Consider the following 26,085-nt stretch of genomic DNA (forward strand, 5'->3'; position numbering starts at 1 on the left):
AATCTGTAAAATACAGTAATTTCATATTATTTTTTCGGAAAAATCGATATAAATTTTGAAGTGAAACTCATTTTCATTTTCAATCTTTTTTCATTAGAAATTGATCTTTATTTTAACATTGTGTTAATCCAAATGGTATTCTGAAGTTTATTGGGGTCGTGAACCACGTCCGAATCCACCACGCTGTAAATACAAATAAAAAACAATGAACATTAGACAAAAATCACTCAATTCACTTTATACACAAAAAAGTTCATTTGAACTGTGACAAAACTTACGAATTCAACATCGCCAGCTCCAGCGCCGACGTCACCCTTCTTGTCAACACCATCAGTTGGTGCACGACGGTAAGCTGAACGATCAGCTCCTGTTTTGCTGTCACCAGTGCGTGGAACGGCACTTGGGCGAGCACGAGCGGCTTGTTCTGTACGGGCAGCACGTTTCAATGTTGATGGGACAATTTCCGATGGCAAATGCAAGTATGTGCGGAGGTATTCGATACCTTCATTTTCCAAATACCTAAAATTATTCACAAACAATTAATAAGCTACCATAATCAATGCGATTGTGTGAAATCGTATGCCAACTTACCAGTAGTAGTGTCTCCATGCGAATTGTGAACGTACTAATCCTTTTGATTGCAATGATTGCATGGTTTTGATGACATGCAAATTTGGAACGTCCAATTCTGGATGTTTTGGTGCGTTGAAGTCCTTCTTGGCAACCATAACTCCTTCCTTGAACAAATGTTCGTAGATTTGGACACGATGCGACTTTGGCATAAACATTCTGTAATTGAAAAGAAGCACACATTGATTAATACGGTGTCAAAAATTTTACGTGGGAAAAACGAAATTGTTTCAAAAATAACCGAAGACCACGCAAAACTACACAATTTCACACAACATTTTTCCAAAATATTTGTTTCAAAACTTATGAGGGCATGCCACATTTAAGACACAACAAGATCACATCTTAACCATAGTTATTTTGCCTCTTGAGAAGTTCACTACAACACCGACTGACAAAATTACTTTTTTTATGAAAAATGGTCGAAAACTATCACATTTTTATAATATATTTCGTTTTAATGAAAGTGCATGGTCTGTTTGTTATTTTAAAACAATTTTTGATCGATTTTATTACGTGATGATTGGGAATTTTTTTGATTTTTTAAGAGAAAAACCTACTTTGCGTTCTTTAATGTTTGACCACCGGAACAAAAAGAGACAGTTTAGTTGCCGTCAAATTCAAGATGAAGTATGAATTCGCCCATATGCAATGTGTCAAATGTCGCCGCAGCAACACACGCGCCATCTATCAGACATGTTTTAAAACGATGCCGCTTTGCTTGATTTAAACATATATTATTTTATCATGTCAACAAATGCATGCTTAGGACATTGCATTTTAAATACTTTCTATTTGATATCAATTTCAATATATTTTTGTTCTTTATATCATACAGGATCTACGCGCTTCTTCCAATCAAAATAAAGAATTGTACAAAATATTGTGCTTTCGATTTAGTGTTTTGATTTTCTTCGACATTACACAATGAATTCGAAATGTTTCTTTTTTTATTGAGTGTGTGAATTAATACCCGTCATGTGTCTATCAAATTCAGAGCAGAAAGATTTTTTTATATAAAGCCTTATCTTTGAATCGATTCAAAATGGATCGTGACAAGGATTTTAACAAAACTGCCGCTGAAGCAGATCGAATTCTTCGTGATACTTGTAAACAAGTTCCACCGAAACGAAGCTGTGAGTGGTTTAAAAGATTCAAAAGTGGTAATTACGACATGAAAAGAACGACCAGCCAAAAAAGTTCGAAGGTGCGGATTCGCAAGCTTTATTTGATGAAAACCCAGCCCAAACTAAAAAATAACTTGCAATGGAGTTAAATGTCGGCTGATCAACCATTTCTAGAAGTAAGAAAACAATATTTTTTTAAAAATTATACTCCAACATTATTCAAAACATCACTCATATGTTCAAATGTTCAATTCTTTGTCAAAAACCATATGTAATTAAAATATCCAAAAAAATTTAAAAACGCAAGGTTGGAAATTTCAAATTTTTATTTAAAAAAATATTTTTGCTTCAAAAAATTACAAAATAAATTTCAAAATTCCTTGCTCAGTTTCTTTTGTCTAGTAAAAATTAATTGTTTGCGTACAACAATTATAGTCAAATTCGATTTGATTATATTTAAAACAATATCTCATCACACAAATACCTTGTGTGTCAATTCAATAGCAATTATTTCTGAATCAGAGCACATCGTTTTTTGATGTTGTTTGTAATCGATATCTATCTTGAAGACTCTTCAGTTCAAAGTTCTCTCTATGAATCGTTATCAATTGGAATTGGACTTTTCATTCAAACAAATAAAATAACAGGTAGCTGAAGTGGTAGACATGCAATAAAATACGTGCTGAATGGAAGGATACACATTAGTATCAACAATACTTCCAGCCGATAACATCGGTCAGTTAGTACACGTAAACTTGGATCATTAAAGTTATTTGACTTTGGTCAATATTTTTGTAATTGATTTTTGATGATTATTTTACGGAATGAAAATGTTCAAAATAAAGTTGTGCATCATTGGCATCATCTTTGTGATGGGAATAGTAAAGTGTAATGGTGACAATGAAACACTTTCAAACGAAGCACCGGATGTGATTCTAAACTTCCCGAAATACCTGGAAATGGCTCTCAATTTAGAAATGGGTGTAAATGATCAAGAGCACATTTTTTCACAGAATGCGTATTTTAGAGGAAGCTTGCTTTGTTTTCGAGATTTCCTTCACATTTTTGCCGGATTGAAAAAGAAACAAATGTGGGCTATTCGAGGTATGAACACGTGTAATACTATAAACTCAAATAGAAATTCCTACAAATTTGTAAGATTTTGCATGATAATGCGTTAAACTTTCGATAGACTGTTATCGTTCGAATGTAATCGGACAACAAGAAGATAACATCGAACAAAGTGGTGAATACTTGAGTTAGATTTGTTTGAACAGTTTGGCGCTAATTTTATTTAAAATAAATTGAATGCAAGTTGCAATTTTGCTGTTTCTAGCTTTTTTTATTTTGATTCTTTCTTTAACAAGACGATTACAGAATTTACACATGTTGTGAAAGTAGATTTTCTCTTAAATTTTGATTTATAGAAAAAATACAGTTTTCTAAATGTGCTTTTTTAGAAATCTATTTTTGCTTCGTTACAATTCTATTGGTAGATTGATTACATCTCAATTTGATGCAAAGAAAAATGTGGTTACTGGCTTCGTGTTTATCTCTGATGAATATGTATTTATTTCGTTTCCAACTCTTATTTTGTGAGTGTGTGTGTGTATGATTGAGTGTTTCGATTTTGTATTCTCTCAACGTTTTTTTTGTGTGTGTATTTGTGTTTTGTTTTATGAGACGTAAGCCTATATATATATTTCCACAATGAAAATTTACTAAGACATACATAAAAAATAATGTTTCAAAAGATATTGGTTTAAAAGAATTTTAAAATACAATTAAAAAAAAGAAATGTCTGTTGCGTTTCTTGAGTGGTGCTCGCGGCCAAACAAACGCAACCTTAGTGCAAACCTTATCTTCAAAAAAAAAACTGAACTCTCTCCATGTTTCCAATCTTATTATTATAATTATTATTCTCATTCTTTTTATCTCTTGTCAGAAGAAAAAAAAAACTCGTGTTACCATTTATTCGTTAAGTGTGTGTGCTTATGTTTCCCTTTTTCTAGTTTTTTTTTTTTCAAAAGGAAAATTTATCATCGGAAACGACGTTGTCGTGCTGGTGTTCGTCATTCTCCGTGCGCTTCATCTTCTTCGGTGGTTAACCAAGTGGTGACCATTCGCTTGAACTCATTTTTACGCTTTTTGTTCATTTCGCGCAGCTCCTCTAAAATGTATTTGGCAAATGCAGCATCGGCATCAGTAACAGCCGTTTGTTGTTTGTAATAGTCAACAGCTGCTGTAATCGCTTCACTGATCTCCTGTTGATCGGTCGATACTTCGATGCGTGGTCGCTTTAGTTGAGCGGTAACAATCTGGTGCTGATTGGTGGTAATCAATCCATTACTATTGATGACTTGATGGTAAATCTTTTTCGGTGTTGCATTCACAGTGTGTGCACGGTGAATGGCGGTCGGTATTGGTGCCAATGTGGTCGATGTAGCCGGTGTCAATGTATGCGTTTGTGCATCATATGTTGCATTTTCGACTTCACATTGTTGCACAATGACCTCTTCACCTTCTTGTTGACATACCTGATTCAAGCTTATCTTTTCGTCCATACTCGTTTCGAGTTGATCTTGAAATTCAATTTTGAATTGTTGAATGTGCTGAGCGGCCGATAGATGTTGTTGACCATGCTGTGATTGATGCTGTGCTTGCGGTTGCGTTTGGATTTGCTGAGTTTGCTGTGGTTGTGGCGGAGGGTGCTGATGATTGGCTATGGCATTCGTATTGTTTGATATATCAAGTAAACATTGAGCATCTTCAGATACGTTCACACCTGATAGATATTCCAAGTTTATGTGCTCAATTGGTATCTGATTGGTGCTTACTTGCACATATTGCGGCTGCTGCGTTGCAGTTGTTGTACTTATCACCGTATTGGTGGTCGACCCAGAAGTCGTTTGACCCTGACTTGTACGGGCACTACATAACGAATGAAAAGCCATATAGATAAACACACAAAAATGTTTTATAATAATCATAATATTGCTGATAAATATTTAGTAATTGTTATCACACTCACTTTCGACTATTTACGTGCCCATCCAAAAACATTAAGCTATTATAGAACTCCCGTTGGCTTTCGTCTTCGTTGGCGTTTGCACCATTACCATGCCGACGTCTCTTCTTAACAAATTTGTCTCGAAGATTTCTCCATTTCTTCTTCGCTTTATTGGTGTCTATAAAAATTAACAAAACAGAAAATAAAATATTCGAAAACATTAGAAAAATGGCGGTCTTTTCATGTCATTCTCATGTCAACAAAACTCACCGTCCCAATTCATCTCCTTGCAAATGCTGTCCCATATTGTATTGCGTATATCTTGGCGCAAAAAATCCTTATGCTTCTTATTATATAATTGAGGATGTTTCTCAATTAACGAAATAAAGCGATACGTTTCACTTTCCATGGTTATGTTTTTTCACACAATCGCCTGAATAAAAATTTAATGCAAATATCCAAATTAATAAAACGAAAACCTGTCGAAAAAAGCAAAAACAACTCTACGTGTACGACATGTGGCATTAAAAAAAAAAAATACTATTTTGTTCATAAACTGTCTTGTTTCCACTTTCTCTCTAATAACTTTTTTTTCATTTCTTCATTTTCATAAATCCATAAAATATTTGGCAAAACATCAATTGATGCGCTGAATTTCTATGGGTTGCATGAATAAAAAAAAAACAAAACAAAACTAAACTTCTCGTCTTATTGATTAGCTTATTGACTATTAGCAAAAACAGTATGTCGTACAGTGGTACTACGGCTATCGATGCTTACACTCTACAAATATGATTCCACTCGAAATGTACCGCACAATAAAAAAAATTTTGTTTTTCGGTAGTTCGTCGTCCCTAAATTATCCACCACAAAACTTCACGTGAACGAATGAAAAAAACTCAATCAAAACAATCGCAAATGTTCAATTTGCCGAATGATGCGGCCAAAATAGAAAAAAAACACACACGGATTTCTCAGTTTGCCGTGTGAATTATCTGAATGAAATCGAAAGCCCGCAAAACGCAAACACTTTGCGCTTCTTTAATACACATACGCTATTGAAAATCAACGCCGATTTCAGAAAATCCTCACGCACGGTCATAAATACATGAAAAATAATGTAAATTCATTTACATTATCGAAATGTACACAATTTTTCCACTAAAATTCATTAACAACGTTGATTACTTTTCACAAAATAGATGAAGCGTACATTCGTTTCATCAATGTAAAATGAATACCCAGCTCCGTATAAAATAAATAAAATGTCAGAAACGCACGTTCGCATTGCGGTGGTTTTATGTATACGCTAGCATTTTTTTTTCACTGTAGTTCGCAAGCGTTTTACTCATAATGGTGGCGCAAGCAGTCAATTCTATTCGTTTGAATCGATTTTCCGTTGTTTGTGTGTGTTTAATACACACGCTCTTTTCACAAATTTCATGTAATATTTTTCAATTTTTCAATGGATTCATGCAATTTGATTAAAAATTTCAATAATTTTTATGATTTTTTAAATATTTACCTTAAATATTACCGAGATATTCGAAAATATCGAACAAATTATTTGGTGGGAAAATGAACGTCACTTACAATACATATAAGCACCCGTATCTACTCGTATCACTTGGCAATGTTGACCAAGCGGTGCATAGTAGCGACACCATACGACCATTTTTCAAATGGATCTAGTACAACAATTCAATGGTATTCTCACTCGTTTTTGTATTTTGAATATAAACGCGCAAAATGTATACATTCCGTATAAATACATGTTCTAGAATAATTTACTTTTTTGTCGGTTTTTTTTTTGATTTTCTGTTGTATTTTCTCGTTTTCGAAATTAATTTTTCTCTTTTTTAAACTTATGTTTCGGTTCTTTTCATTCATTCTTAATGCTCCAGTAAAACATTTCCAAATAAAAAATAAGTTCGGTTTCCTCATTTCTCACATGTTTAGGCTTTTTATTATTCAAACGAACCGCATACTTTAATTTATGGTGTCATGTTTGGATGCTTAATCCGCATTAAAATTTACACAAATTTCCATACAAAAAAGCTGTCGGCACAAATTGGCAATCAGAAATGAAAACAACAATGTGAAGAAGAAAATGATTCACACATAAATGAAGTCATTGGCTACTCATATTAAAATACACGTATCTTTAATTTATTTCAGTATTTGATTCGTGGGGGAAATTTCCATCAGGTATTTACGACATTTTTTTTTGCTGCACTCGGCCCAATTTCGACCAAATCAATCTTCAATCCAAATTAATGTTATCTGATTTTGGCAGGCATCCTATCTGGTAATATGTATGACCTTGGTGATTTTGATGAATGCTTAAATATTGATGAACCAGATCAATTTATTCCACGATATTGGTATGACTTAATATTGTAAATGACTTAAGTGTCTAAATAAGATAAAATGAATGTGATTTTGTGATTTCAGTTTGGCACGTTTATCGAGAGAAGAGCTTGTGATGCCAAGCGAATTAATTCACCATAATTTTAAATCACTTACAGATTTTGCAAAACTGAAACGACCACAGCCAAGAATTGTACCGACAAAATCGTAAGCAAAAAGTCTTTCGATCTTTCGAACGGTTATTTTCTTTGAGAACAAACATCCATATACTTTTTTTTAGGAATATGCTTGGATTGAGCTTTGGCATTTGCGTGCCAAAATCATGTTCAAAAGAAAATATGGAACATTTATTTGCCACAATTCAAAAGAAAATTTTAAAGGATAAAGCACTTTTAACAATAGTTCCGAATACTTGTCAAGTCAACGAAGATCGAAATTGGAATTTAAATGTAGCCGACTCAGCCGTATTGTAAGCACATTTTTTATTCAAATTCAAAATGAAAAATACAAACTTTTTAAATTTATACTTTGAAGAGCATTCATTGCGTTCATGGCGTTCATTATGATTTCATCGACCATATACGACATATATCAAACTCGAAGAGATAGTAAGATTTGCCACTTTTTTAGCAATTTCATTTGAAAAATACTCAACATTCAAATTTTTTCAGGGGAAAAAGACTGCATTTTCATTGCATTCTCAATGTATACAAACGGCCGAAAATTGTTTGCATGCAAAACATCAAGCTGCGAACATTCAATAGAATGTTTGACGGGAATTCGAGTACTTTCAGCATTATGGGTTATTTATGCACATGCCAATGTAATGACAATGCTCGCTCCAGTTGTTAATTTTGCATACATTCCAGAGGTAACCAGTTTCTCCTTGACAAACATGAAATTATTTACTTGCTGAAAATAATGATTTTTGTCGCATTTTTGGATAAATGTTTTCAGTACGTATCAAAATACTCTACAATTGTTCTTTTGCTCGCGCCATTTTCGGTGGATAGCTTTCTCTTTCTTAGCGGCCTCTTGATTACATGGTCAATGCTCAAACATTTAAATAAAACGTAATTTGATGCTTGACAACAGTAAAAAAAATCCAATTTAATCAAATTGAAATGTCATTAATCTTAATCAGGAATGGCAAAGCTAATTATGTTATGATATATGTTCATCGATACCTGCGCCTTACACCCATTATGGGAATTGTTATTTTGATCAGTTTAACTCTTTTCAAAAAGGTAATAGGCCAATCAGTCAATCGGTTTTTTACACATGAATTAAAATGTTTTTTTCTAATATCAAATTTCAAGATCGGCTCTGGTCCACTTTGGTATTCGTACATTTTACATGCGATTAACTGTGACAAATATTGGTGGTCGTCACTTTTGTATATTCAAAACTACTACAATGCGGATGCTATCGTGAGTTTTTTTTATCGAAAATAGATCATTTATGATCAAAATAAAATTTCACGGACATTTATCTCTTCGTTATTTAGTGCTTATCACACACATGGTATTTATCGGTTGATATGCAATTGTTTTTGTTTGCACCGTTGATTGGATATTTATTGTATCGTGGTGGATACATTGCCGTTGCATTAATTGCAGCATTAGTTGGAATTTGTGTTGGATGGACCTTCTGGCTTTACAAGGCATTTGAACTTATTAATCAAGTGTTGAATATTACGTAAGGCGAAAAACTACATACATTTTTTTTTTCATTTTTTATGTAATTTTGTATTTGAAAATGTTGTAGAAATGATATTCAAGAAACATTCATGTTAACCTACTATCCAACACATGTACGAATGTCTCCTTGGTTGATCGGTACCGTGTTCGCTTATTTACTGTTCAAAATGAATGGAAGGAGACAGAAATGGCATATTGTATGTTTGAATTTACGATAGAATCGAACATGAAATGTATTGCGTTTTTTTGATAACTCTAGGTTCGCGTCATCGTTCATTGGGTATTAACGGCCGCTATTTTTGGTGTTCTCGCATATTTTTCATATGAATTACAACAAATGGATCATAAAGCCAATTCAACTGAGTCAGGCATTTATACGGCTTCAAGTCGAGTTGGATGGAGCATATTTTTATGCATGGTGGTTTATGCCTGTGTTTGTGGATATGGGGGACCAATCAATTGGTTTTTGTCACTTCCAATGTGGCAACCTTTCGCTCGTTTATCCTACGCCATTTACTTACTTCATATGCCTATCATGTTGGCAACAGCAGCATCTACACACACGCCATTATATTTTTCTGGACGAAATATTGTGAGTTTTTTCCACAGTTTCTCATTCTGATACACACATTTATTTTTCTTGTCAAAGAATTTTTGATAAATCTCCTTTTGTATTTCTTAGCTTTTCAAATTCTTCGGTGATTTTATTGCTGCCTTGCTGTTAAGTATAATTGTATCATTGGCATTTGAATCACCAATTATTGTACTTGAGAAAATTCTTTTCGGTTCAAAGAAAAAATCGAATTTAATGCCATTGAGCGAGAGACAGCAATCAACTGCACCACGAATTAGCCACACTCGTTAAATTACGGCGTAGAATAAATCAAGCAAAAATGAACCAGAAAAATATCATCATATTTCGTTAGATAGATTTCGTAACAAATAGAAATTGTAAATCAAAGAAAATAAAAAAAGTTCAAAATTTGAAAATGATAAAAATTGTTTGAAAATATAATAAATCATAGAAAGCAACGCCATCTATTGTGGATTGTAACGCTTTACTACTGCAATGTTCTATGGAATTTTGTTCGGTTGGCTTCTATAAATGAACTCATCAGCGGAATTTAATGATTCTGTAACTAAAATTCTCTAATGATTCAATTGAAAATATTTCAAATTGTAAATAATTTTGGCATGGACGCTGAGCTAATGGCATTTTCATTCAAATTCAACGCATTTTATTAAGCAGCGTCCACAGTATATCAAATACACGCGCAATTCGTATGCACAAAGTGTCTATAGCTGTATACCGGTTTCGACAATCGTGCACACAATTCTGACATATCCAAACCTATTGATATTTGGCATTCTAAACGCGGTATTTTGTTTTGTTGTTAATATTACAAATACGCTTACAATTTTTATGTGACAAAAGTAGAAAAAAAACGTAATAAATTCTATTGTTGGTTTCATTCAATTGTTCAAAATTACGCGAATAAGTTTTTAAATTAACAATTTTTGGGTGCTATTTATTTTTTTATGTAGGTGAGAATCGACGCAAAAACCGTGAATGCTGTGTTATTTGATTTTGTTAAATTAATACACACGAAGCTATTGTTAAATTGCATTCCTCTGTCGATCCAGCGCTAATATATTACTTTGTTTATGTTGTATTCAAGGTTTAAGACACAGTAAATATAAGTAGCCATCAAAATGGGAGATCAAGTGTTAGTGACAGAGATTCCAAGTAGCTTAAAGCAATTGGCCCGATTTGTGGTGCGAGGATTTTACACAATTGAAGATGCGCTCATAATTGATATGCTTGTTCGAAATCCATGTGAGTTATGCATATTGGCATTTTCTATACCATTGAATGTCCCAAAGAATTCAGAACATTGATGTCGACTATAAGAGACGAAATAAATGCACTTTCTAACCCTTATTCATATTTGCATTATTGTCATTTGTCAATTTTAGGTATGAAAGAAGATGATATTTGTGAATTATTGAATTTCGATCGTAAGCAATTGCGTGCTCGAATCACAGTTCTGAAAAATGACAAAATTCTTCAAGGACGACTGAAAATGGAAACGGGCCCAGATGGAAAAGCAGCAAAAGTTACCTATCATTTTATCAATTATAAAACGCTTGTGAATGTCGTTAAATACAAATTTGATTGGATGAATAAACGAATCAATACATCTGAACGTGATGCGACTAGTCGAGCTAGTTTCAAATGTATAAATTGTCAAAAAACATTTACCGATTTAGATGCCGCCGATCTATTCGATCCGATGGAAAACGAATTCCGATGTACATATTGCAGCAGTTTGGTGGAAGAAGATAAATCAGCGCTACCGCAAAAAGACTCACGATTCTTATTGGCCAAATTTAATGATCAAATGCAAATTTATTATGATTTATTAAAAGCAGTTGAAAATATAAAATTGTCACCAGAATGTTTGGAACCCGAACCGATTGACATCGAAACAATTCGTGGCACAAATAAAGCACTCAATCGCGGTGGAACCAACAATGGCGGTGAACAATGGTCGGGTGAAGCGACACGAAATCAAGGATTTGCCGTTGAAGAGACACGAGTCGATGTTACAATCGGTGATGCAAATCCAACGGAGGCGGTTAAAACAAAAGAACGACCAATTTGGATGACTGAAAGTACAATTGTATCGAATGAGAATACCAATGATACCTTGGATACGTCGTCACAACAAGCAGCACAACCGATCGCATCACGAAGCCGCAAAGAGAATGAAGATATTATGTCCGTGCTATTGCAGCATGAAAAACAACCGGGCAAAGCGAACACACAAGATGCGGCTGTTCGATCGTTGGCCACCTCAACCAACAACAGTGATTCAAGTGACGATGAACAAGAAATCGAAAACGCACAAATTCGTAAGTTGAAAAACTAGTTTTAAATCCAACGCATGTCGTTATTTTATGCATATTCTTAAGATGTGTAACCTTCTTCTTTTTTTTATCAAAAAATGATATTTCCTTTCAATTTTATTTCTAAGAATTTGTTTCATTAATTCAAGATTCTTTTTCGCTTCGTTTTACAGCTGATATTGATGTAATGGACACCGATTCCGATGGTGACGAGACAACGGTGCTTGTTGCTGGCAAACCCATGCCACTCGATGAGGTGATAGACAATGAGGAAATCATTGCTCAAATGACGCCACAAGAAAAAGATGCGTTTATCCAAGTATGGCAAGAAACATACAGCCACATGCATGATTAAACCTCATTAATTTATGTATTCATTGACTCGACGATACCACACATTGAAATTCTATCAATAAAAGAAACATTTAATGTATGAATTGTTGGTTTCATCAGAAGAATTCTATTTTAGTTGTAAAGAAAATGATTTAAATAAAAAACTAGAACGATTTGTAATATAAATAAATAAAACCGGAATCTAGACTGAATTTAGTTTTTCAACTTAATCATGTCGAAATATAAATAACAAAACAAATTTTTATTTATTTTCATATAAATTTTTTTGTGTATATGCGCGCGTGTTTATAGGAAGATTAAGATAAATGAGCAAATGAGCATTTTATGCATGTTGTGTCTCTAATTAAAAGATCAATAGACGTCTGATCGTCTGCATGCATATAAAAATACACTACCGAAAAATGGTGCTAATTAATTAAAATCGTCAACTTGGTGAACCAGATTTGTTTATGTAGGTTGTCACATTTAATTAAATTTTACTCCTGCTGAGTGTTGATGTCGCACAAAAATTAAATTAAATCGAAAATTTGGAGAACAAAAGAAATAAATGGTCTTTCCTTATAAAAATTCGTCGGTTTATCAATTTTATAGATTTTGTTTATCATAGTCATTCGTGTTTGCGATCGATTTATAAAAATCATCTGAAGGTAATCGGTAAATCATGAAGCGATATTGATATATGCATCGATCTTGACGCGACCATAAATATCACGTCCACAACACGGCAAACTTATTTTTATGGCAAAAGAAAGTGACAACAATATTTGTTTTTTTTATCTCTATCTTTACTTCACTAATGTGAAGGTTCTGACGTAAGGAGTCAAGTCTATCCCCAGAGTGTTGGCGCAAAAAGTTAATGGAACGATTATTTAAATTTATGCCAAAATATAATGTTCACATACATATGAAAACGCAACCTGCGAAATGTGTTGCACGTGTTGTAGATTGATACAGTTTTATTCAATTTGTTTCGTGTCCAAAAGAATGGCCAAAAATACATCCAAACTCGTTTACACACGTATTTATTCTATAATATTTTTTTTCACGTAATGTCTAAAGGCACTTTATTATTGAGACTTGATAAATTGCTATTTTTCTAAATTGGCTTATCAATTAACAAATGAACTTCGAATGCTATGGCCAAACGCACATTCAACACACTCATAAAAAAGGCAAAAAACACATTGAGCAAATTAGATCTCTACATCTTCTCTCTACACTCATTTGTCTACGCTTCGACGGCGGCTCCGTTTTTATGCTTCACACTTTATATTCAAATTTAGCGTTGCTGCCGAGATGAAAGAGAAAAGGAAGATTCGCTGTTGTATAAATACCACATGACATCCAAATTCAAGCATCATTGTCGATCTTCCACTTGATCCTGACTGACGGACTGACTGGCCGAGTCGCTGTTCGCCTTTTATAGTGTTTATTAGTTTTACTTTCAATTTTGTGAAGTGTTTTTCTATATTTTATATTAAAATTATAATGAAATTCGTAAGTGAACAAAAATTTCATTCAACACTTTTATTATTAATTACTAAGGTGTTACATATGTATTTTGCCATTTATTCATGGATCTTTTTTAAGTTTTACTTTATTAATGCCATTGAAAGTGAAATTGTTGATTATGGGTGTTTATAATCAAAGTATTTTCGGAAAGTTTTTTCAATTAATCATTATTAACACGCAAAGTTGCTAAAAATTAGCATTCAAATAAATTGTACAAGTCATTTTAGCTAACTTATCATTTAAATCGACAAAAGAAATAACCAACAAAAATTTACAATATAATGTTTTTAAAAAATCATTGCAATACCCTTTCAAACCAACTAAAAATCATACATAAAATTTTAAAAAATAATCACTATTTGAACTATAACTGACCTAAAATCTCTACTCTCTTAAAAAAATCGTTCAAATATTCGTAGAAGTATTTGTGAATTTTAAAATCTTAACGAAATAAAAATTCAGTTCAAATTACAGTTGATCGTTAATTTGTAGCTCATTAGAATAGAAATTGTTTTTTTAATATCAACATATTCAAATATTTGTTGTGTAATCTTGCCATGTTTTGCACCAAAGGTTAATGCATTTGATGAAGACTTTTATTGAAAGCTTTAGCCCACACGTGCTAAATAAAATCTAGAGTAAATATTTGCAATACCATTTTGACCATTTTTTTATCGCAGATTATCGTCACGCCATAAAGAATAAAGTTGCGTGTGTACGCTCGTTATCAAAAATGACAAGATTTATTATGGTTTTGAATTTGCATGAATTAAACATATGTTCGTATGTTCCGTGAATCGGATAGAAGATTATTTAAAAAGAATGGCCAAGAAAAGATCAAACACAGCCGAGAGAAATGTGCGAGAGTTGGAATATGGGATTGTTTTCTAGTTTTAACTCTTAGAAGTTAATTTAAATGTTTCCTCTATTTCATCTGAAGTGATTCTGAACGTCATCGTGATAAATTATTACTACAATGTGTCAAAGATATTCTGGTTTTTTAATCAGTTGCCCTGTTACATAATCTTCTTGTTCAAATGTGATTCATTCATTAAGACAATTGATCGTGACGATTGACATGAGTTCAAAATCAAGTGAATGTGCTTAGGTTTTTTCATAATTTTTGCGTCCATAATCTTTTAATTATGAAAAAATTGTTACCTATCCAGTTGAATGCCAAAATGATGCTGCAGTTATAATGATCGATGGAACCTTTGATCAAAGTCAATTCCTGAGCATTCATTTTCCTCCAAAAAATATTTCGACAAAAAGAGGAATCAACGAACGAACTTGACTAAGTAGAAAAACCTAAAGATATCATGTTTCAATTTTTTTTGGATGATTCAAAAAAATCGCACAAGAGATAAAAAACCAGAAAGTGAATTAATTAAAATTCAAGTATCAAAGTTGAAAATGAGCGAATCTTCTCAAAAAAAAGCAGAAGTGCCCATGCATTAGATGGTAACGCTTTACATTAATTGACAAAAAATGATAATTATGCATTTCTCCGACGCGATAAGACGACTACGATGGAGTAATGGAGTTTTTAATGAAAAATTCTCTCATTCGCTTTGAATATTTTATAAATTTTATGTACTATGCAAATGGATTTGAATTGACATGTTTAGTATTATTGCTCTGCTTATCGAAAAACATGAATGTAAAACATAAATTATAATAATCAATTATTATGAACTGAATGCCGGTGTACGATACGTAGAGACTGAATTTTAAATTGATGCTAAAGATTTTAAGTCGCTTTATTTTTATTCACTTAACGCTTTGGTTACGATTCAATCGTCACCTTCTTCACTTCGAATTTGACGAAATTTTAAGTTTAACATTTCCAAATTTTTTTATTGCCACAAAAAAATGCAAATGATACAAAATCACACACAGAAGATTAGCATAGTTTAGGTACCGGACACACACACACAAAATTAGAGTAAAATGCAACGTATTCCGTCTAAAAAATGTTTATAGCAGAATAAATTTTAAATTTAAATAAGCCGTTACGGAGGCGGATCGAATAACCAAAATTTTTATATTTCTGAAAAAGAGACAGGATGAACCTTGTCTTTTACTCGACACATCATTATCGATACTATAAACCTTTCCAATCATCAATTTATATCAATAAAGATTTTTTTTTACATATTCGATATTCCATGTAAACCGCCAACAAACTTGTTGACTTATTTATTCATTTTTTGATAGATAAGAGTTTTTTTTTCCAATAAAATTCAGTTCAGACACGATTTAAATGTCGAAAGACCAGGAAATCAGTTCCACAAATATAAATCATGCAATTAATTAATTATTTTTGTATTTTATTACGAAAATATTAGTAAAATCTTGGTTGTTTAAATTTTTTTAATAAAACTTTTCAGAATGTCTGCATTTTATCTGATTGCACAAAGTATTCTATTAACAAAAAGTTGTTTATTTATCACATTCGGTATGACTTTTGATCATGCCCGGCTCTCAATTATAGTGCAGTGGCGTGCTTTGAGAGCGATTAATTAATTTTAAGTCAGCAGTTTTGACAAACCCGTTGATTTTATTACAGTAGATACACAGTAAATTAAATGATTAAATTAGGCTCATTCGAAAATGGTCTTCAATTGATAAAATCTCATTCAACATACGTGTGGGTTGAATAAACACGAGAAGAATTTGTATCAGTTGATGTGAATTGGCATTTCGATGATTTAATAACGATCAAATTGAAATCTCATCGCATAAATCACGGCGTTTGAATTTCTTTGTAAAAATAATCAAAGTTTAAAAAAAATATACGAAATCAAGCAGACAAAGCGGCAACATAATTTTTTGAGGATTTTGGTGCTAAGCCGTTGATAAATGGCTAAAGAGAAATGCGCTACTTTATTCATTCCAATCTCCGTTGCTCTGCAGGCGATTAAGTTGGTTCGAATTGGTCGGTGTACAACTTTATACTGATATTTATTGATCACAAATTATTGACGAAGAATATGTCAAATCAAAAATAATATGCGGCAAAAAAGACACACGCACATACACACATAGATTCAACGCACTCACGAATATAATAAATAAAGAAATGGCGATAAGAATCGAGTTCCTTTTCAGCATTTCATCGGTGTTGTCTATTGTTTCCGATTGAACAGCATGTGAATTATGCAAATAAGCATCGAACATCACAAAATCAAGCGTTGCTTATGCAAATACATACACGATTGAAACAAATTTCTTTTACACCAAATCAAACTGGTTTGATAGATATGTTTGGCGAAACACTTGAATCGCTGGTCGTTGATTTATCTGGATGACCTTTAACAATTTTTTTTGGACCGATGGACGTACGTAAAAAATTATTTCTGAATATGTAACAGTTGTTTTGTGAATTTAAACGCATTTTAATGGCTTTTTTTCTATACACGGCCGGCAGAAAAACGAAAATATTTTATATTAGAAGTGAAATATCAATCCATATTAAATGGCTTTTTGAACAATATGAAAAAAGAATTATTTATTTAAATATAGATATCACAGCAATGAAACGACAACAACAATAACACATATTTTTACTGTCAAAATTTGGATGTCAAATGGTGTCGACATTGGTGACGGTATTTTGAAACAGACTGTGTAATCCATATTCATCGTATATGATCCTATGTAAAGTTCTATACTTGATCTAATTCACATTGACGGTTCAAATCGTTTATGTCCAATAGCGTGGACATGGACTGTGTGTTTCTTCTGTTACATGTACGTTGTAATGGACAAGTATAGTAACATTTCGTCGTTCAAATAAATTTAAAAATCCGTCCACTCGTGTCGACACCATCTAGCACGGTAGTAGGGATTTCATTGCTGTGATAGATATCGAATAAAATTAAATAATTTACATGCGTCTATTTTAAGCCAAAGCAGTGGTTCATCTCTCTATGCTTTTTGACTTGATCATATGAAAAACAGATACTCGAGCTATTTACTTAAAATAAAAAAAAACTCATTTGTTAGATATTTCGTATTGATAACAAATTGAATTAGCTGATTTTGAGTTCATTAAACATGTTTTCTTTGTTCCAACTGACACTCATTTTTATCAACTAACCTTTATTTTCTATCTCCTTAAATATAGTAATTTATTTGCAAATATTCATACATCAGAAATGTAATGTGTGAAAAAACATGGGTGATGATATATTTATCAATTTTTTCAGATCGTTCTGTTTGCTGCATTTATTGCCTTGGCTTCGGCTGCCAAAACAAAGAAGCCAATCGAAGAATACTTTTCTGATTTTGCAGGTGAACCCAATATTGATCTTATTATTAAGGATGATGATCGTCCGCCAACTCAGTTCGTTGGTGATGTCATGAAAGCAAAAACCACTAGCATTAATACTATTCAAGGAAAGGGAAAATTCAGCTACAAGTAAGTTTTGTCCGAATTTTTCATTGCGACTTGTTTTATATTGTTTTCGTTCAATTGCAGTTTCGAGACTGAAAATGGTATCAACATTGCTTCAATTGGAAAACTCAAAGATGAGAAGACCTTCGTCGTCACTGGATCATACACATATACTGGTGCCAATGGTAAACGTTATCGCGTTCGATACACTGCTGATGAATTTGGATATCATCCAGTCACTGAACTTGACGACCAACCAGAAGTAGTGTATGTTGACTTATCATTTTTGTGTTCCTTTTTCGTTGAATAATTTTTTTAAAAATATGTTTAAAACTCATTAGAATCGCTCCAGCCAAACCACTTCCACCAGCGCCAAAACTAACATTCACACCACTCTCATCATTCAATAATGGTAATAAAATCAAATGTAAAAAATATGTTCGTTTTGAATAAACTATAATTCGTATTTTGAATTGCAGGCAAAAATCTAAATAATGGAAACAATGGACAAAATGGAGCTAACAATCAATTCGGAAACTCTGGCAATGGACAAAATGGAGCTAATAATCAACAATCATTCGGAAATGGCCAAGGACTTGGGAATGGTGGTCTCAATTCGATCAATGGTTTCAATGCCGGCAATAGTTTTAATTCTTTGGGCCAAAATGGTAACAATAGAGTTGGCAAAGCAAATGATTTCACATCAGGAAACGGTCTGACATCAGGCAATGGATTGAACACTTTTGATGGATTTTCCAAATTCGATGTTAGATCCGGTAAAAGTTTAGAACAAAATAATATCCTATTCAATGATAACTTTGTCGGCGTTCAAGGGCCCAAAAATGTCGATACAAATCGTCTATATTTACCACCAAAGCCAACTTACTTGCCACCATCTAATTAAAAATAAGCCGCCATATATACTTTAAAATAAGTGCCACAAAATGTCTGAATTTTTTTTATAATTCATTTTTTTTTATTTTTCAATAAATACATCATAAAATTTAATTTCTTTTTCTTCAAGCAAGTCAATTGCATTACTCTTTGTAAGAATATTTTTCTTCTGATGTGTAGTAGTAACTACCTCTGCGATTTCAGCTAAGTTCTATTCATTGTCTTGGCTGTCGTTTAACTGGTGTTTCTATTTCGCTTTCATCTGATTTATCAATTATTTCCACTGGTTTTATTGTATGAACCTTGGAGTTTGTTTTCTTTGCCAACGGAAGTGGTTGAATGTTTATGAATGTTGGCGTTGGATTAATTCCATTAAACGGTGAATTTAATGATGGATTGTACCCGTTGTTCGGTGTGTTGAAACTTGGATTGGAATGTGCATATGGGTGCTCATTTGGAATGTTGAATGGTCCATTAAAATGAGCATTCGGCTGAGCATATTCAGGTACAAAGTCATTATTCAAAACAATGTATTGGAGTTCACCGTTAAAGTTTGGCACATTTGGCTTATATGTGTTCAAATAATTGAAATAAGCGGCTTGATTTTTTTGTGGAACTTGATTTGGTGCAAATGACGAATGCTTTTCTAGGCTGTTCAATGGATTTACGCCTGAATAATATTGTAAATTTGGTATATAAAACATTATATTTGTTTTCTTCTCAGACTCTTCAGTTGGATTTTTCGAACTGCTACCATGATTATGAGACGGTTTTTTCTTATCAAACAATTCTGGTTTTGATGCGGGTGAAAAGCCTGGAATGACTACTGGCGTTATTGCGGCGCCAACCAATGTTGTAAATGGCGAAAAGTTTGTATTAAATAAATTCTGAATAGAGGGATATTCATTTGAAGGTGTTGCAGCTAAAATTTTCTCATTGTCATTTTGATGATTATGTGGTGTTCTGACAATTTGTTCGTTGCTACGGAATGAACTTGATAAACGAGAGAATAAACGAGAGAATAAAGCCAGGATGGTATTTACGTCGCCAGAAAAAGTACCATCTGGATTTTGTATAACGAAGGCAGACGGATCGTTGTAAGTATATGTCTTAGTTCCGTTTGGATAAATAACTTTGAAGGCGTTTGTTTTGTATTCCTATAAACAAAAGTCATTGTATTCTAACGAAAATATTCAATTATTTTTTTGTATTTTATTACCGTAGTTACACCGTTAATTGTTTCATTAAAGATTGATTCCCCTTAAAAAAGAAAGTCGTACATTAATTAAAAATTTCACACTAAAATTGAAGTAAAATTTACCTGCAGCTTCGTCAAGTCTGTTTTCAATTGTAGGGGTTGCGGGTGTTTCAAGATTGATTCCACCAGTGGTTCCGCCAGTAGTCGTTCCGCCAGTAGTCGTTCCGCCAGTAGTCGTTCCACCAGTAGTCGTTCCACCAGTAGTCGTTCCTCCATTATTAATGCCGTTGTTAAACAATAACCAAGGATAAGTTGGATAATAACCAGCTGGATAATAGACACCTTGATAGTTGCCACCTGGATAGTATATTCCATTACCGCCCCAGTAATTGAATCCTCCCCCATTACCCCAGTAATTTCCACCCCATGGGTAATCTACAGATAACAGAAAAGAATTACATTATTCTCTTGTGCATTTCATACAATTGGTTTGAATACTCACCACCTGAAGTAGGATAAGGATAAGAATGAGGATAAGAATGAGGATAAGAATGAGGATAAGAATGAGGATAAGGATGAGGATATGATGGACGAGGGTATGGTTGATAAGGGCGACTCGGACGGTAATGTCCACCTAGTTAGATGAAATATTGAAATCAATTTAAAATGACGATAAAAATAGCATTCACAATATATCTTACCACAATTTCCACTGTTGCATACATTTCCACCTGAAAAAAATGAGATTTGTTTGATTTTCTATTATGTCAAATTTGTATTTCACTCATCATCATTCCGAAATATTCGAAATATTTGTTAAATTTTGAAAATACAAAAGGACCGAGTACGACGTTTCCTCCTTTGCTAAGCGAAATTAATCCGATATACGGCGCTGATGTAAATGTCACTCTATGTCATTCCACAATAATACATTTTTTGGCTTTACAATATATAAGCTCTTCATTCAACATGCATAATTATCGATCGGTCGAGAAAAAAAAAGAAACATATCATAAAATATTCTTCTTACGTTTTTCAAAAAAATTCTCTATATTTTAAATTTATTTGTTTAAAAATAACAATAATTTCATTTTTTTTTTCATAGATTGAACGAGAATCCAATGTAAAAAGTAATACCAATGCGACACCTACTGTAAAAATGCAAAAGGAAACTTATTTGGAATTGTAGCATTTTGGTCCGCCATGACAGCATCTTCGTTTTGCTTCTCTGTGATTGGTCAAGTATAACGAAGATGCTGTCACGGCGCACCAAAATGCTACAATGGAGACCATAACTAAGTTTCTTTTTGCATTTTTACGGTAGGTGTTGCATTGTTATTACTATTTACATTGCATTCTTATTTAATCGATGAAACATTTTTTTGAAATTATTGTAATTTATAAACAAATTAATTTTTTTATAAAAAAAATTTTTTATAAAATTTTTAATGAAATAAAAAGTCTTACGGGAGTAAGACGAACTTTTCCGCACTGTGGTAGTTGCATATTTTATTAAGAAAGTTCAAAATAATATTTGTTCGATTTTTCAAGCCTTTCAAGCGTCGTAAAGTTCGAAACCAAAAAATATGTTTCAACTTTGGCAACGAAATATTTTTTAATTTAATAGCAGAAGTACCCGAGAAAAGATTTTTCACACTTTCATGATGAACCCATTTGTACGACATTTGAAAGTATTCTATTTTCTAACAAAATACTATAAAAAATATGTCTGACGTTAATTTTGCCATAAAAATTATTTTTGAAACACTTTCCATAACTAAAGTCACAAAAAATTTGGATCTTTGTATGGGAGCCATGTCTGTATGCTATATTAATGGTGTGAAACTTTGCACAGGTTATTTTTTCACAAAAAAATAACATTCGTAGGGTTTGGAGAAATTTCAACCAAAATTAAGGGTACCTCCCATACAAAATATTCGTTTTTGAGCCAAAAATTTAAAATTTTGTATGGAAGGTACCCCTAACTTTGATCGAAATCTCTTCAAACTTTCAGAATGTTATTATTTTGTGTAAAAAATAGTCTGTGCAAAGTTTCACGTCATTAAAGTATCATACAGGCATTGCTCCCATACAAAAATTCAATTTTTTTGTGACTTTTACAAGGAAACTGTATTAAAAAATATGTCTGACGTTAATTTTGCCATAGAAATTATTTTTGAAACACTTTTCATAACTCACAAAAAAATAACATTCGGAAGGTTTGGAGAAATTTTAACCAAAATTAAGAGTACCTCCCATGCAAAATATTCGTTTTTGAGCCAAAAATTGAAAATTTTATATGGGAGGTACCCCTAATTTTGATTGAAATCTCTTCAAACTTTCAGAATGTTATTTTTTTGTGTAAAAAATAGACTGTGCAAAGTTTCACGTCATTAAGGTAGCATACAGGCATGGCTCCCATACAAAAATTCATTTTTTTTTGTGATTTTTTCAAGGAAACTGTTTTAAAAATTGATTGTATCTCAAAAATAACCTCAGATTCGGTTTTCTCGTGCCAAAAAACCCCCCAATACATATTTTTGAATGTTTAAGTCCACATTAAGTATGACTTTTGGACGAAAATTGGACTCTTTTTCATAGGTATCACTCCAGGCATGACATTTTTTCCCATCAACCAAAGTCGCTCAAAAGCTAATGATTTCTATTCCTCGGGACCCCCAATCATCCTGTAAAGTCAGATTTTGAATTAAGTTTCTACGATGAGCGCAATCTTGCTAACAAATTTTGCGTACGACGTACAACGTACGACGTACGACGTACGACGTACGACGTACGACGTACGACGTACAGATTAACATAAACCATGCTCAAAACGGCCTGATTCGGGTTCGCTGACCTCAGAAACGTCCAGAAAACATGTTTCTGAAGTTTTCAAAATTTTGACCGATTACAATACTTTTCACCTTACACTATGTGTGCGGAAAAGTAAAATGTTAGAAAAATATTTTATGACATGTTTTTTTCAACGATTCAATAATTATGCATGTGTATGCATTTTAAATGAAGAGCTTATATATTGTCAAGCCAAAAAATGTATTATTGTGAAATGACAGTGACATTTACATCAGCGCCGTATATTGAATTAATTTCGCTTGGCAAAGGGGGAAATATTTTGACAGATAGTACTCGATCCTTTCGAAAAATGAAGCGAAATTACCAAATAATGATTTAAATGCCAAAGACACAAAACAATATGACGTAAGTGGGAATTCTGTATATATAAAATATTTTTTCACCATTACCGTTGATAGGTATACCGTTGATTAGATTGTTGTTGTTATTATTATTATTGTTGTTGTTGTTATTGTTGTTGTTGTTGGCTTGATTATTACCGCCATGACCATGTCCGTGGCCATGCCCATGTCCCGATCCTCCACAATAATCATCTTCACAATCATTTCCATTACCTTCATTACCTTCTCCTCCATTACTTCCTCCTCCATTAAATCCTCCTCCATTACCTTCTCCTCCATTACTTCCTCCTCCAATAAATCCTCCTCCATTACCTTCTCCTCCATTACTTCCTCCTCCATTACCTCCTCCTCCATTACCTCCTCCGTCTAAAACAATGCCAGGTTAAAAAAATTGGACAAATCAATTCGATTGGAAAAATATTAAAACTCAGTCTTACTGGCGACAGCTTGATTATAATTATGTATAGAGATTCCATTTCCATGGGTTGTACACCCTTTTGGGCCACAAGTCGATCCACAGCCACCTAAAAACGTAAACAAATTCTTCTTTAACGGTTCTTGTCCCTTCGGTTATGTTCCGAATTTTCAAACCTGCACCACAGCTTACAGCACTCGACGAACATCCATGAGGTCCACACGGAGGCTTCATACCTTGAAAACGTCTGGCTGGCTCAGAGTTGTATGATGTGTCCATTTCAATATCAAATGCTTTGCTTTGACGAGATGAACACTCTGCCACAGGTACACATTTATCTCTTTGTCGCGCCAAACCATCTTTACAAAAGCATCCTTTGACGCATTCAGTTTTTTCGCACTCATCTTCGGAGAGTGCAATGCCAAACGATGATGCAGAGTATCGACAGCTCAACATACACTTTTTACCACATTCTAAATACTCTTCATTCTCATCACAAACAGTGGTTTCATTTGATTTTTTGAAAATTTCCAAAAATTTCTTCGCATCGATCAAAATGGTCGATTCAGTTTCCAAGTGCACTTCTTTGGCTTGAAAACCTAAAATACACAAAATAAATTGAACTTAATATCTCACTTCATATTGCGCAAATTGCGATTATTCACATTTACCTGACAATAAAAATATACACACGATTAATTCCAATGGCATATTTCTCACAAAATACATGATTTTTCTCTTTTTTTGCTTATACCAGCTTTATACAACCATTTGAGTTCAGCAAATTATGGTCAACTGAATGCGATATTTTTCGACGTTTTTCTTTTATATCACACCAAAAAATCAAACACCTTCCAACATTCTCTAACTGTTATATAATTATGTAATTTATGCAAAAAAAAAATGCAAACGATAATCCGACTTTATGCGTGGTGCTTTTGTGTTGCGAAAATTCGTTGAAAATGTAAACAGCAACACCCTTAATCTAACCATAAGGCTATTCAATTGAACACCTCTGCGCATTTACATTGAATCTGGTAACTGGTTTGCTTCAAAGTTTTGTTCTTTTCGGGTATTTCTTTTATTGAAAGATACCGATTCAAAAGAAAAACTACACAAAGGTAAATAAGAATTTCAATAGCCTTTTAAGATATCATATTGACAAATAATTTTGAAATTCAAATCACAGTTACACATTGTTTTCAATGGTGTGCATTTTATATTTTCTCTTCTTTAAGAATTTATTTACATAATTGGCGATTATTATCAAATTGGTGCTACCTTGTATTCGTTAAATATAAAAAATAAAACTCTTGTTCATTACTTGATGGTTTGCTGCAAAAATGAAAAAAAAGACTAGTTTGAAAAGATCCAGTATATCCATTTAGATGAGATCAATGACATTTTTATCGAAAGACTCAAGTTATATACCGATAGCTTTTTTACATCATTTTTTTATCTACAAAACTGAATGTATTCAAAACATACAGATGTTATACTCAAGTTCAAGTTCATGTATGAGATTAAAGATATCATCTTTGCTAATATATCTGCAACAAATGCATGTCCTTGTGAAAAAAAATAACGACAACTTCGAAACATAAGTTAGATAATTGATTAACAAAATTGGTATGTGTTTGGACTGAATTCACGTATATTGTAATGCATAAATATCTATGCACATATTAAAGATCGCATTACAATTGACTACAGCGCCGATAGAATGGTTTCAAATCAATCATTTTTGGGTTTTGAACAGACATTATATTGTTTTGTTTTCAAAATGATTTTTTGAGAATTATATGTGAGTGTTTGTAGCGTGGTTTGGACAATCAATTGATTTTATTGTCAATTCAATTTCAACGATTTTGTGTGTTTGGCACGCTGTTCGCTGTGGAATGGATAAATTCACAGTTGGTTTTGTGTTCATTTTTGTTTTAATTTCGAAATAACATAGTGTTGATAAAATTTACTATGAATATTCCAGCAATATTTCGATCGGCAAAATATTTGATGTCACATTGGAAATAAACATGATTTGATTTAGAATACAGAGTCACATTGTTGAGGTAAGACGTGATATTTATAATGCGTTCTTCATTACTGTTTTATTTGATCTGTGATGGAAGTGTTTTTATCTTATTGGATTTGTGATCTATGCTATATTTTGTGCATTTTTTTCTAAATTTGTGTCTATTCGGTGGTATACGATGACGAAAATAATTTCGTTGCAATAAAATGTGGCTTGCAAACAATACTTCGACCCAAGCATGCCGCAGTTGTGACGCAAATATTGTTAAAGGCCCAAAAATAACGATACAAATCGTCTATATTTACCACCAAAGCCAACT

At 32.8% G+C, this 26,085-nt stretch overlaps 6 protein-coding genes across 13 annotated transcripts; 3 read left to right on the top strand and 3 right to left on the bottom strand.

Moving 5' to 3' along the window:
- Positions 1-76: 76 nt before the first annotated feature.
- LOC116341075 (40S ribosomal protein S10b) lies at positions 77-1,268 on the bottom strand. Its single transcript, XM_031767931.1, has 4 exons — positions 1,191-1,268; positions 592-789; positions 279-519; positions 77-183 (listed from the first exon to the last, which is right to left on the bottom strand). Exons 2-4 carry the CDS (start codon positions 786-788, stop codon positions 148-150), a joined length of 474 nt encoding a protein of 157 aa, XP_031623791.1. The 5' UTR covers position 789; positions 1,191-1,268; the 3' UTR covers positions 77-147.
- A 551-nt stretch (positions 1,269-1,819) lies between these two features.
- On the top strand, positions 1,820-9,793 carry LOC116341004 (nose resistant to fluoxetine protein 6-like). Of its 2 annotated transcripts, none has more exons than XM_031767823.1 (14): positions 1,820-1,933; positions 6,946-6,975; positions 7,064-7,151; positions 7,222-7,344; positions 7,418-7,606; positions 7,672-7,745; positions 7,809-8,008; positions 8,095-8,210; positions 8,282-8,384; positions 8,457-8,567; positions 8,645-8,835; positions 8,905-9,034; positions 9,097-9,429; positions 9,520-9,793. In XM_031767823.1, the coding sequence occupies exons 3-14, from the start codon at positions 7,081-7,083 to the stop codon at positions 9,700-9,702; spliced, it is 1,824 nt and encodes a 607-aa protein (XP_031623683.1). In that variant the 5' UTR covers positions 1,820-1,933; positions 6,946-6,975; positions 7,064-7,080; the 3' UTR covers positions 9,703-9,793. The 2 variants fall into 2 exon arrangements, with proteins under 2 accessions (XP_031623683.1, XP_031623682.1); XM_031767822.1 differs by lacking the exon at positions 1,820-1,933 and adding an exon at positions 2,448-2,861.
- On the bottom strand, positions 3,770-6,356 carry LOC116341006. Of its 5 annotated transcripts, none has more exons than XM_031767828.1 (4): positions 6,293-6,356; positions 5,038-5,200; positions 4,789-4,945; positions 3,770-4,688 (listed from the first exon to the last, which is right to left on the bottom strand). In XM_031767828.1, exons 2-4 carry the CDS (start codon positions 5,174-5,176, stop codon positions 3,830-3,832), a joined length of 1,155 nt encoding a protein of 384 aa, XP_031623688.1. In that variant the 5' UTR covers positions 5,177-5,200; positions 6,293-6,356; the 3' UTR covers positions 3,770-3,829. The 5 variants fall into 5 exon arrangements, with proteins under 5 accessions (XP_031623688.1, XP_031623686.1, XP_031623684.1 ...); XM_031767826.1 differs by lacking the exon at positions 6,293-6,356 and adding an exon at positions 5,822-6,040; XM_031767824.1 differs by lacking the exon at positions 6,293-6,356 and adding an exon at positions 5,548-6,040.
- Positions 9,794-10,328: 535 nt separating the features above from the next.
- On the top strand, positions 10,329-12,296 carry LOC116340940 (general transcription factor IIE subunit 1). Of its 3 annotated transcripts, none has more exons than XM_031767704.1 (4): positions 10,329-10,378; positions 10,517-10,674; positions 10,815-11,753; positions 11,921-12,296. In XM_031767704.1, the coding sequence occupies exons 2-4, from the start codon at positions 10,551-10,553 to the stop codon at positions 12,100-12,102; spliced, it is 1,245 nt and encodes a 414-aa protein (XP_031623564.1). In that variant the 5' UTR covers positions 10,329-10,378; positions 10,517-10,550; the 3' UTR covers positions 12,103-12,296. The 3 variants fall into 3 exon arrangements, with proteins under 3 accessions (XP_031623564.1, XP_031623562.1, XP_031623563.1); XM_031767702.1 differs by having other exon boundaries at positions 10,332-10,382; XM_031767703.1 differs by lacking the exon at positions 10,329-10,378 and having other exon boundaries at positions 10,407-10,674.
- A 1,177-nt stretch (positions 12,297-13,473) lies between these two features.
- LOC116341282 (GATA zinc finger domain-containing protein 4-like) lies at positions 13,474-19,020 on the top strand. The gene is made up of 5 exons (XM_031768241.1): positions 13,474-13,598; positions 17,825-18,036; positions 18,097-18,279; positions 18,354-18,424; positions 18,492-19,020. The coding sequence occupies exons 1-5, from the start codon at positions 13,590-13,592 to the stop codon at positions 18,914-18,916; spliced, it is 900 nt and encodes a 299-aa protein (XP_031624101.1). The 5' UTR covers positions 13,474-13,589; the 3' UTR covers positions 18,917-19,020.
- LOC116340612 (probable cyclin-dependent serine/threonine-protein kinase DDB_G0292550) lies at positions 18,992-24,518 on the bottom strand. The gene is made up of 9 exons (XM_031767197.1): positions 24,406-24,518; positions 23,911-24,333; positions 23,757-23,843; positions 23,368-23,685; positions 20,806-20,835; positions 20,607-20,738; positions 20,228-20,539; positions 20,126-20,166; positions 18,992-20,063 (listed from the first exon to the last, which is right to left on the bottom strand). Exons 1-9 carry the CDS (start codon positions 24,461-24,463, stop codon positions 19,122-19,124), a joined length of 2,343 nt encoding a protein of 780 aa, XP_031623057.1. The 5' UTR covers positions 24,464-24,518; the 3' UTR covers positions 18,992-19,121.
- Between the last annotated feature and the right edge of the window lie 1,567 nt (positions 24,519-26,085).

The sequence above is a fragment of the Contarinia nasturtii genome, unplaced genomic scaffold (genome assembly GCF_009176525.2).
Source record: "Contarinia nasturtii isolate CC-2019 unplaced genomic scaffold, AAFC_CNas_1.1 Cnas_scaffold_695, whole genome shotgun sequence".
Lineage (NCBI taxonomy): Eukaryota > Metazoa > Arthropoda > Insecta > Diptera > Cecidomyiidae > Contarinia > Contarinia nasturtii.

Bases quoted from the DNA above. Each gene is read 5' to 3' on its own strand.
- LOC116340612 (XM_031767197.1), bottom strand. From the start codon at position 24,463: ATGTATTTTGTGAGAAATATGCCATTGGAATTAATCGTGTGTATATTT. The intron at 20,836-23,367 runs GTAATGGTGAAA...CATTTTTTTCAG, and splicing joins CAACGGTATACCTATCAACG to GTGGAAATGTATGCAACAGT. The intron at 20,167-20,227 runs GTAAATTTTACT...TTCTTTTTTAAG, and splicing joins CAGACTTGACGAAGCTGCAG to GGGAATCAATCTTTAATGAA.
- LOC116341006 (XM_031767828.1), bottom strand. From the start codon at position 5,176: ATGGAAAGTGAAACGTATCGCTTTATTTCGTTAATTGAGAAACATCCT. The intron at 4,946-5,037 runs GTGAGTTTTGTT...TAATTTTTATAG, and splicing joins CAAGGAGATGAATTGGGACG to ACACCAATAAAGCGAAGAAG. The intron at 4,689-4,788 runs GTGAGTGTGATA...TTCGTTATGTAG, and splicing joins GGGCACGTAAATAGTCGAAA to TGCCCGTACAAGTCAGGGTC.
- LOC116341004 (XM_031767822.1), top strand. From the start codon at position 2,582: ATGAAAATGTTCAAAATAAAGTTGTGCATCATTGGCATCATCTTTGTG. The intron at 8,568-8,644 runs GTGAGTTTTTTT...TTCGTTATTTAG, and splicing joins ACTACAATGCGGATGCTATC to TGCTTATCACACACATGGTA. The intron at 8,836-8,904 runs GTAAGGCGAAAA...AAAATGTTGTAG, and splicing joins AATCAAGTGTTGAATATTAC to AAATGATATTCAAGAAACAT.
- LOC116341075 (XM_031767931.1), bottom strand. From the start codon at position 788: ATGTTTATGCCAAAGTCGCATCGTGTCCAAATCTACGAACATTTGTTC. The intron at 520-591 runs GTAAGTTGGCAT...GAATAATTTTAG, and splicing joins GCATGGAGACACTACTACTG to GTATTTGGAAAATGAAGGTA. The intron at 184-278 runs GTAAGTTTTGTC...TTGTATTTACAG, and splicing joins GAGCTGGCGATGTTGAATTC to CGTGGTGGATTCGGACGTGG.
- LOC116340940 (XM_031767704.1), top strand. From the start codon at position 10,551: ATGGGAGATCAAGTGTTAGTGACAGAGATTCCAAGTAGCTTAAAGCAA. The intron at 10,675-10,814 runs GTGAGTTATGCA...TGTCAATTTTAG, and splicing joins TATGCTTGTTCGAAATCCAT to GTATGAAAGAAGATGATATT. The intron at 11,754-11,920 runs GTAAGTTGAAAA...TTCGTTTTACAG, and splicing joins AATCGAAAACGCACAAATTC to CTGATATTGATGTAATGGAC.
- LOC116341282 (XM_031768241.1), top strand. The intron at 18,280-18,353 runs GTATGTTGACTT...AAAACTCATTAG, and splicing joins GACGACCAACCAGAAGTAGT to AATCGCTCCAGCCAAACCAC. The intron at 18,425-18,491 runs GTAATAAAATCA...TTTGAATTGCAG, and splicing joins ACTCTCATCATTCAATAATG to GCAAAAATCTAAATAATGGA.